The following is a 10,517-nucleotide window of genomic DNA, read 5'->3' as shown; positions in this document are numbered from 1 at the left end:
AGTAATATGAATAAATTTGTCAGATTGATATTTGAAAAATCTAATAAATTTCCTGTTAAGATTCATAATGCATTTATAAATCTAATTAAGTGAATCTAATTGAAAATATAGAAAAATAGAAAAAAGATCATTTTTTTAATATTAGAAGTTAATTAGATTCATATTCTAACGATCATTCTTACTTATTTTTGTTATTATGACTTTATTAACTATTACCCTTTCGTCGCTTTTATACAAATACAAAAGTTAATCAATTTCTTATGTTTAGATCTATGAAGTTATTCGTATATCCAAGGAAAGTGAAAAATTTATGTATACTGACACCATTATGAGAATTATCATAAACAATAAGTGCACGTTTGTATACATGTAACAATGATAATTCTATCTGACATACTTAAAAATATTTTGATTTATTTTTATGTTTATATTAATAATTTATTATAGAACTACAATTTCTTTTACAATGCTCAAGGCAATTTTTCTGTTGTAAATTAGAAGTTAAATAATAAATCTTTGTCAAATCCTCATCTATTGATGATTAAAATAGAATCACACTATTATGTAGTTGTGAAAAACAAAACACCACGAGAAAGTAAATCAAATAAAAATAAAATATTTAATATTTCATATATTACTTGATTTTTATCTTAGCGAGTTATTAATTTTGGTTATAAGTTTCACGAAATAATTTATAAAAGTGGATATTATCTATTTCGATATTACCCATAACACCTACTGTCTTTTCATGTAAATTAAAATTACAATATGAAAAAAAAAGACATAACAATTAAAGGTGAAATATATAAATATTAAATCTATAATATGTTCATTAATTAATGTGCGTAGGATATGCAGATAAATCGAGAGTTAATACTTTACTTTCTAAACATTCGCCAACCTGAAATTTAAAAAGTGATTAATAATTTTGATAAATGTTGCACATTTATAAATTCACAAATGTATAATATGAATGGACATCAGCTCACATCAGGACAAATGCCAATTAACGCATCAGCATGTGAATAAAACTCTTCCTTCAAAGATATAACAATAGTTTGTAATGAACTTGTCTTATCACGTATATAACTTGCAACTTTTCCTATATTAGTATTATCCAGTGCTGCATCTATTTCATCCAATACAAAAAATGGTGCTGGCTGAAAACTGTAAACACATAAACGATGTCATTAATATTCAACTTGAAAAATACAAACATACTAAAAGTGATAATTGCGTATATAAAATTACCTATGAATTGCAAATAATAAAGCCAATGCAGCAACTGTTTTCTCTCCTCCAGACAAATTAGACATTGGTTGAAATCTTTTTCCCGGTGCAACGCAATTATAATTAATACCATCTAGATACGGTTCTTCTGGATTTTCTGGACCAAGAAATGCTTGGGCCGATTGATTTTTTGCTAAACTCTAAAATCCCAATGATTTTGATATATTATTTGTGTGTAAATAAAAAATTAATATAATCTATTTACAAAAAGCAACCTTATAAATTGGATCAATTTCATTAGCCACATGTTCAAAACAGGCCATAAACCTGTCATGTCTCTCCTTCTTTATTTTTTCGAATTGTGTTTTTGCTTTCTTTGCCTTTTTCCGTGACTGTTCAAATTCTTCGTTAGTTTCTTGTAATTTTTCCTTAGCGAGATATAATTTTTGTATCGCCTAAAAATATCATAAATACTCGAACATTAATGACTTTTTGTTTTTAATCCATATGTTTTTATTACTACTTTTCATTTGTTGTGAAACGATTACGGTTTGCAGAACTTTATGAAATTATTCATTACCTTCATATTAGGAGCCTGAATTCGTTGAATAGTACTTTGTAAATCGTTAATCGACTTTGTTAACTTGTCAGTAGTTTTTTTAATGTCATCTTCATCTACATCTTTTAAATTCTCAGGTAGAAAGGCATAATCTATAGTTATTCGTTTCTCACGCTCATATTGTTGTTGAGTACTTAAAGATGAGTCGATATTACTATCTGTGTTATTAGATGCACTCGTTTCGTTGGCAATATCCTCCATATTTCCATGAAGCATTGGAATTGAAATATCTTCCATCTAAGTGTTATTATTGTTATTATTGTTTCTATACATATAACTATTTAAAAACGGTAATTAGATAAAATGTTGAGAACTACAAAGTTCTCTCTTTGTAATTATGTTTAGTTACGTGTTTTGTAATTACATTGCAATCTTGCAGACAATTAAAGAAATGAATAGTAATAAATGAACGAGAGAGTTCGAATTTCATTTTACTATAATGTGAGTCAGCGAAAACTGATATTTCTGTAGTCATTCACATTTCTAGTAATCACCAAACGAACTCTCAGCTAATAACAAGATCACAGAAGTGTAATCACCGTTCTACATATATGTATACAAAGGTTCCATATGGTATGACCATAGAAAGGTAAAGTAAACATACATTTATTTTATTTTATGACATACCTTACACTGCATCAGTATAGCATGCCGTTCAGCTTTCTTTTGTTCAATTTTGGCTTCGATACCATTCAACTGCTTTTGAGCAGCTTGTATATCCTTCGCAATTGCTCCAACCTCACGCCTAGCTTTACCGATTTCATCTTCTTTTTGGTCGACTTCCATTTTCTTTGCATTTCGTGCCGATTTATATTGTTCCATTTGAGTTTCATCGTGATCTATTTCAGCTTTCTGATTAGATTCAGTTTGCCGAGCAGACTCAAGTTTATCTTCTGCATCTTGAACTGCTCGTTCCCAACGTAAAACATTACCTAACAAATGATATACGAAGAAATTAGTAAATACCTTTACTCAACTATTATTCAAAGCGAGCAATTAATTAAATGCTTACTTTCTGTGTCTCGTTGCTTCTCAAAGTCTAGCTGATTGTAAATGCGATTACATTGGTTCTCAAATTCCATTCTCTTTTTTGCTCTTTCTTGTTGTGATCTGAAATTTGATCATTATAATTGCATTTTCTGATTAGATAAATATGTATAATAAACATAATTTCTATTAGCTACAAAGTTTAAGGCTTTAAGATAATTTTTAATATTATCATAAATAATGCATACCGTAACTCCCTTTCTTCGTACTGACGAATATTAGATACTCCTATTTGTTCACAAAAACTGGCAAATACGTCATCTTCGACGTTATTCATTTTCTCTTTAATATTTTGTATTTTTTGATCCCTTTCGGCCATTGTTTTCTCAATTGCAGTTATTGTTGGCTACAGATGCAAATTTTACAAATTCAATTACAGTTTCGATAAATTTCAATACACACAAAAAAGACATCACACTTACACCAAACATATTCAATTCGTTTTGAAGACCCTCCAGTTCTACCTCAAGCGCTGAAATTTGTTTTTGCTGTAATAAATGTAATATAATATTTAAGTAATTATTTAATAAATTAATGTTAATTATTACACTATGTATTATTCTACTTACAGTTTCGACCAAATCATTTTTACTATATTTTAACCGTGTTTCTAATCCCCGTATTTGAGATTCAACTGTGTTTAACTCAGATTCCTTTCGTGACTTTTTTAAAGATTCACGCAATTCCTCTGTTAATTTTTCCTATAAAATGTTTAAAATACATTATAGCGTTAAGCGAAAAAGACATTATATTTAAAGTAAAAGTATCTTGCCTTTTGTGCTTTAAGTTGTGACATTTGTTTTTCATCCCATCGTTTTGCTTTTTTCGCAAGATCCAAACTACCACCTGATATAATTCCAGCTTTTTGATAAAATGTTCCATCTAATGCAACGCACTGTAAATGAGAACGATCACAAATATAAATCATTGGAATTAGTCTGGTATTTAAAACTAGTAATAAGTAAGCAATGTTCATACATCGTATCTTGCTTTCTTATCCATTTCATAAGCTACTTTATTTGCATCTTCAGGAGTTTCGCATACAAGAGCATTGTTGGTTGCAAATAATACTGCCCTATCAATATCTTTTGGAGAAAAGTGCAATACATCATACAATAATTTTACATTTTTAGGTTCTTGAATATTCCTGAAAACACACAGTACGTTGTATAATGTAATATTACAATTAAATTAATTATTTCAGTTTTAGCTACATACCTAAGTCTTTCTTTCAATGGTTTCGCTTGAATGTAATCAAGAGGAAGAAATGTTTCTGGTTCAAGATACTGTTCCTTAAGATATTGAATACATTGCCTAGCAGTTTTCTCAGTATCAACAACAATAGCTTCCATATATTTACCAAGAACTTTAGTAATTGCAACGTTATATCTCTTATGAATAGGTTCGCACATATTATACATACGATCATACTGAAAAGTTATAACAATAATAATTAAAATAAAACTCTCACAATAACAACAATGAACACAAATTACTTACAACCCCTGGGAAAAGGCGTTTGAAATTTTCTACAATTTCAGTTTTCTTTTTAGTCCTTGATACCTCGTGTTTATCAACCTTTGCATCACCTAATTGTTCAGAGATGCTTTCTAATTCTCGTTGTAGATTTTGTATTTTATCTTTAGAGATACCAACGTCAGATTGTAAATCCGCTCGCAATTTCTTTTGATCTTCCAAAGCAGCTTCAGATGTTCTTATATGTTCTTCTAATTTTTCTACTCTTTTAAGAGCTTCATCTCTCATATGACCTTTTTGTTTATGTTTATTCTCTATTTCTGTTTTCTTCCGTCCTTCATTATCAAGTCTATCTTGATCCGATTTCTGTTCACGATTGATAGAGTCAAGAAGTTGCAAATACATTGCTGATTGTTTACCAGCTTCCTCTTTCAGACGATTGTACTCTTTAACCTTAAATTCAATTTACAATAATTATATTATTGTTAGTTTATCATATTATTTCGAAAACTGTAACCATATTAGAACAAATTATATTTATATACATACCTGTTCATCTTCTAGCTGTACATCTCTTCCTTGTAACTGTGATTGTCCAGCAATACTTGCTTCATAAGCGGCTTTAGCTTCTTCAACTTGACGTAACTCTTCCTGCAGTTCATGTATATCTTTCTTATGAGCTTCATCCGCGATACGTGCTTGAGCTAAAGATTTCCGTGCAGACTCTACTTTTTTCTGCATATGCGCAACACGTTCTTTTGCTTTAATAAATGTTGGTCTTTTCTTTGTTATATCTACTTCTACTTCTCTTATATCCTGTTCTATTTTAGCAAGATCTCTTCCCAACTTTCCAGCTTCTTTCCTCTTTTCTTTTAGTAATTCCTCTGCTTTTTCTTTTTTCTTTTCAATTTTTTCTATTTCATGCTGTTTCTTCTTCTGTGATACCTCTAAACTCTCTGTACTTTTCTCATTATGAAATAAACGGAATAATTGCAATTCAACTTGCTTTTCTACCTACAATAACAGAAATAATGTAAATGAAAAATTATTGTAGTTTACTTATACATTAAATGTTATTAAATAAGTCTGTAGTAAGTAACTTCTAGTAAGTCTCTTAAGTAACATAAAAAAATCAACTATGTACATATTCCTCTTTCAAACGTTGATATTTCTCTGCTTCTTCTTTTTCCAGTTTCGCTTCTTTCCTTTCTGCAGCAATTCCCTTTTTCTTTTGATATGAAAATTGCGTTTCCTCTTCAGCTTTTAGCATTTCTGTTCTCAATCTGCGAGATATTTGGAAAGATGATTCAAACATATGTTTTGTAAACAAAATTTATAAATGACACAAAAAGATTTAATATACCTTTCATACTCTGCCTTCAATGCTCCTGAATTACTAATTTCTTCAAAAAGAGCAGTACGTTCTTTTGGGTTTTTCATAGCTATCGACTCAACAGCTCCTTGGAATACAAGAAAATTTTTTGCTTTCACATTAATGCCAAGTTGTTCTAATTCGTTCAAATATACTTGGCTAGTGACAACCTATGCAATGAATACATAAAATGTTTAAAATGTTCATTTTTTAAATGAACTAATAATATTGTTTACATGAAAACATTGTACCAACATTATTATTTATTCTATGTTCAGAGGAAGACCCTTGTACAGAACGCATAAAACTTTTCTCGTTGCCATCTTCTAATTCAAACACCGCAGTTACGGATGCGCTGTAATGTAAACAACCACTTTTATCATGTACCATAATTTTTACCTATGTACATTATAATAATTTGTATCAATTATACATAAAGTTGTAGTTTTTCAAATTACTATGAAAAAAATCCGTTTCATTTTCATATTAGTCTATATTTTAGTAAATGGACCAAGAAATACCTTCGAGCAACTGGCATTCCTATTGATGCCCCATGAATAAGCTCACTAAAACGTTTTACACGTAAACTACTTGTTTTTTCTCCCATCACAAAACTGATTGCATCCATAAAATTAGATTTTCCTGTATCGAAGTGGAATGTGTATATAATGTCTTGAATTCAAAACTAACTACTATTGCTACAGTTAAAAACATAACCTACCAGATCCATTTGGTCCAACAACAGCAGTAAATGATTTCAAAGGGCCTATGATAAGTTTTCCTTTATATGACTTAAAATTTTCTACTTCGATATGCTTTAAAAACGCCGGCATTTTTGAAGTCAATAAAAAAATTTTACACGTAACAGCAAAGTGGCATAATTGCCGCCATAAAGTTTTCAACACAAACAAGCACGATATATCAACAATTGGTCTTACGTTTCGACCTGAAATTAGTCACATAAACATGGTGGACAATTCCAAGATTTTTCATTAACCGTATATGAATAACATTTTTAGAATTGTACAGATTATATTCCGTTATGAATAAAAATTGTCTATCTGCAAATATTAATAAAGATTTCCCTAGTATAAACAACAGTTTTCAAGCATTTTTATTGGTCCATTCATTTGTACAGAATTGTGTCTGTTTTCAATATATTTTACAATTAGTACAAAGATCAAATACAAGTTTGCGTCATTTTTTCAAATTATGCTGAATGCTTGAACCATTAAATTACTCATATTTCACTAAAATGCTTTTCTAATGTATTTATTTAATAACGAAATAGTATTCAAAGAAATGTTTATTTCAGCATATACTATAGCATTTATGTCAGCGTTGTGTCACGTCCCCGAAAACGTCATATGTGTTTACTTTAACATATTTTTTTCATAAATACTTTTTTTAATTTACCACTATTTATTACCATTAATATAGTATACAGTATAAATCAAATACTAATTTGCATTGAATTGCCCCATTAAGATACTTATAACAAGAAGTCTGACACGTAACAAAGTATCTTCTACTTTTGTAGTTATGATAATTCTAATTTTAAATAATAAAACATTATTACAGAATAATGAATACTCAGTTTATTACATACATTTTTAACAATGACAACAGAATTGATAAGTTAAGATAAGATATTGTTAACCCATATTAATTATATTAAATGTACTACATAATATTTAATATGGCTTTTACAACTTGATATTTTCAGCCAAAGAACAAGAAAGTCCTGTGTTATCAGGTTCAACATTTAATTCTTTAACTACTCCATCTTCAAGAAGCATCGAGTATCGTTTGCTTCGTTTACCACCCAATACAGCCAGATCTACAGATAGTTCTAATGCATCTGTGAATTCACATGCAGGATCTGCCAACATTCGCACCTATTTTGGACAAATACATAACTTATAATACTAGTAACAAATACAGAACTAAATTTATTAAGTTACTGAACAATTCACAATACCTTGCCTTCTGCACCATGTTCTTTTCCCCAAGCAGCCATAACAAATGGATCATTTACAGCCACACAAAAGATTTCAGCAATTCCTTTAGATTTTAAATCTCCAGATTTTTGTATATATCCTGGAAGATGAGTCTAAAACAATATACATATTAGATACAATATTATTTTCTCTTTACTCTTTATATATAAAAAAGCTGTAGTAATTATTAATTACAAGTTATGTCTGAAAAAATCACATTTATGAAGGATATCATAAGGTCATAATTACAAATTTATTGTTAAGAAAAATAAATATTATTTTGTAATAATATTATCAAAAGATTTGCAGGAAAATTCAAACTACCTTTGAACATCCTGGCGTAAATGCTCCAGGCACTGCAAAAACAATGATTTTTTTGCCAGATGCGATTTTTGCAAGATTCACTTTATTAGCTGGTGAATCTTCAAAAAGATCAATCGGAGGAAGCTTGTCGCCGACCTAAATTTATCGGAATATGTATTAATGATTATAACCATATTTCAGTAACTATAACAATTATAATAATGGAAAATTATTATTTATTTTGTTTTGAATCAAGTATTAAACAAATTATATGTAACCGACTTACAGCGATAACCATGTTTTGAGATGATGTACGAAATCCTTTTACAAGACAACTAAGCGACGATCGTTCGCCGACTAGAATTGCCCGGTTTATGAGCTGGTTCATCTGTTTCTATGCGTATTGACTTCGCGAACCAAAACAATCAACTGTTTTAAATGAAATGAAATACAACAGAATTTTGCACGGTTTAATGCTATCACTAACCGGCGTGATCGGAAGACCGTCTTGCGCAATCTTTTCAACTCATTATATAAATATATTCGTCTTTTTTTTAATGTATTTTTCCTTTTCCTCTACTCTCATTTTATTGGCGTAGTAGAAATTAGTTGAACCTGTAATTTACGTGTCATTACATTGATTTATGTTCATTATTATTTTACACCGATGCGTGGGAAATACCATGCCATAGTCATGGTCGAATCAATTGGCTGTATCATAAAGTGATATTCTACTAAATCTTACATTTATTCATGAGTTCAAAATAAATTTGAAAAGATGTAATATATTATTTATGCTAACAATAAATTTTCTGTTTATGTTGAGTGATATTTCAGCTATCCCTATATCATTTTACAATTATACAAATACAAAAAATTTTCGTGAACATCACTGGTAGCGCGATCTCTGGAAAAATACCGGAACTGCTGTTTCGTGAAATTCACACCGTTGTTTAAATTGGCGGGAACAAATGCATTTGGCGGGAACGAGTACATTTGGCGGGAACGAATAACATTTGGCGGGAACGGATACATTTGGCGGGAACGAATACATTTGGCGCGAACAATAACAATACATAGTATTTATTGAATATTACACTGTAGAAACGGGATTTTTATTAACAGATTGATTGTCGTAGTGATCATCGATGACAAGGACTCGATTTTTCGATGGCACTGTGAGAATCACTAATAACACCTAATTAACAATAATTAAATTGCTATAATTTGATCAATTTACAATAATTGTTAGTAAACTTTATTCGTCGTATTATGAATAATGTAAAGTGATGATATTCCCAAAGATGAACATCTGAAGAATGATAACGCAATTCAATTAAACAATTTGATATTATATTTATGTTATGTATATCGCAAAACATTTGAAAATTGTCAGGCATTTAATGTGTTAACACGTGTAAATATTCTGTACTTCTTCATTCTCTTACAGTCTTTTATTTTCGTTATATAATAATTAAAATTAAAATATTATTAAATATATTTCAATAGAAGCTTCATTATATAAACAATTTTAATTCAAATAGTTAAATCCAAATTTTAAATCTAAGTTTTGTGTTATTAATTCATCCTGTAAAGAAGAAAGCATGGCTCATATAATAAATGCGAAAATTTGGAAGTCGTTAGTTTCGACTGGTAAAAATAGATGCGCAATAGCAAGTGCGACCTTGAATAAAATATTTGGTTTCCATGGGGTAATGACTTACATCGATACAAATAATATGCGTTTCTCTCTCTGTGTTAGTAAGCAGAGTGGGGACTGGGTCGTCCACCTGATGTGCGATGGCGGCCGCTGATTGGTCTCCCCTCCACTTTCCGAGGGTCTCGCGGTTCAGAGAGCTCAACAAGTGTCCAGTCTCTTGCCGAAATTTGAAGTGGACAGACGTGCTCGGATCTCGCGGAAAATCTGGTAATTTCTTACCCTTATTCTCAGAATTTTTATTTGACCGTCCTGTTCAATCATATTATTTCCTTCCTTTTGTGTTGTGAGGTTCCTTTCTGCCTTAATAGTGAAATATTTCTTTTCTTTTAACTTCTGTGGACAACAATTCTAATGTGACTGTCATTATTATAATTTAATTAAATTATGCTGTATTTTCTGTTTCAAGGCTGTAATGGAAGATAATGGAAGATGCAATGGCATTGCGCAATAACGCCATGACACTTCGTGCCGGTTCAAACAGAATTTGACGAAAGAGTGATGAAATCTGATGGTTAACGACACTGTGGTGATATTTATTTACTTGTTTACTTATTTAATTACGTTTATTTATATTTTTTTATACTTAATTATATTTTTTTATATTTAATTATATTTTTTTATATTTAATTATATTTTTTTATATTTAATTATATTTTTTTATATTTAATTATATTTTTTTATATTTAATTATATTTTTTTATATTTAATTATATTTTTTTATATTTAATTATATTTTTTTATATTTAATTA

The 10,517-nt window shown here is 29.5% G+C and overlaps 2 protein-coding genes across 2 annotated transcripts; both read right to left on the bottom strand.

Moving 5' to 3' along the window:
* Positions 1-504: 504 nt before the first annotated feature.
* On the bottom strand, positions 505-6,839 carry LOC116427231 (structural maintenance of chromosomes 1). The gene is made up of 20 exons (XM_031977332.2): positions 6,466-6,839; positions 6,266-6,386; positions 6,000-6,099; positions 5,736-5,914; positions 5,517-5,655; positions 4,922-5,386; positions 4,397-4,825; positions 4,115-4,326; positions 3,875-4,043; positions 3,669-3,791; positions 3,466-3,597; positions 3,319-3,384; positions 3,085-3,242; positions 2,862-2,959; positions 2,477-2,781; positions 1,811-2,086; positions 1,506-1,685; positions 1,252-1,430; positions 990-1,167; positions 505-901 (listed from the first exon to the last, which is right to left on the bottom strand). The coding sequence occupies exons 1-20, from the start codon at positions 6,575-6,577 to the stop codon at positions 833-835; spliced, it is 3,690 nt and encodes a 1,229-aa protein (XP_031833192.1). The 5' UTR covers positions 6,578-6,839; the 3' UTR covers positions 505-832.
* A 477-nt stretch (positions 6,840-7,316) lies between these two features.
* Positions 7,317-8,589, bottom strand: Prx5 (Peroxiredoxin 5). Its single transcript, XM_031977353.2, has 4 exons — positions 8,334-8,589; positions 8,069-8,203; positions 7,726-7,857; positions 7,317-7,642 (listed from the first exon to the last, which is right to left on the bottom strand). The coding sequence occupies exons 1-4, from the start codon at positions 8,433-8,435 to the stop codon at positions 7,451-7,453; spliced, it is 561 nt and encodes a 186-aa protein (XP_031833213.1). The 5' UTR covers positions 8,436-8,589; the 3' UTR covers positions 7,317-7,450.
* Between the last annotated feature and the right edge of the window lie 1,928 nt (positions 8,590-10,517).

The sequence above is a fragment of the Nomia melanderi genome, chromosome 9, assembly GCF_051020985.1.
Source record: "Nomia melanderi isolate GNS246 chromosome 9, iyNomMela1, whole genome shotgun sequence".
NCBI classification, from domain to species: domain Eukaryota; kingdom Metazoa; phylum Arthropoda; class Insecta; order Hymenoptera; family Halictidae; genus Nomia; species Nomia melanderi.
Note: the sequence above shows the minus strand (reverse complement) of the source record. Positions and strands in the feature narration are given on the sequence as shown.

What these genes read in the sequence shown, in the direction of transcription:
- LOC116427231 (XM_031977332.2), bottom strand. Translation starts at nt 6,577, where the DNA reads ATGCCGGCGTTTTTAAAGCATATCGAAGTAGAAAATTTTAAGTCATAT. An exon ending in CCATTGAAAGAAAGACTTAG is followed by an intron (nt 4,044 to 4,114) that starts GTATGTAGCTAA and finishes GTGTGTTTTCAG; the next exon opens with GAATATTCAAGAACCTAAAA. An exon ending in GAAGCAACGAGACACAGAAA is followed by an intron (nt 2,782 to 2,861) that starts GTAAGCATTTAA and finishes ATCATTTGTTAG; the next exon opens with GTAATGTTTTACGTTGGGAA.
- Prx5 (XM_031977353.2), bottom strand. Translation starts at nt 8,435, where the DNA reads ATGAACCAGCTCATAAACCGGGCAATTCTAGTCGGCGAACGATCGTCG. An exon ending in TTACGCCAGGATGTTCAAAG is followed by an intron (nt 7,858 to 8,068) that starts GTAGTTTGAATT and finishes ATATTGTTTTAG; the next exon opens with ACTCATCTTCCAGGATATAT. An exon ending in AACATGGTGCAGAAGGCAAG is followed by an intron (nt 7,643 to 7,725) that starts GTATTGTGAATT and finishes TGTCCAAAATAG; the next exon opens with GTGCGAATGTTGGCAGATCC.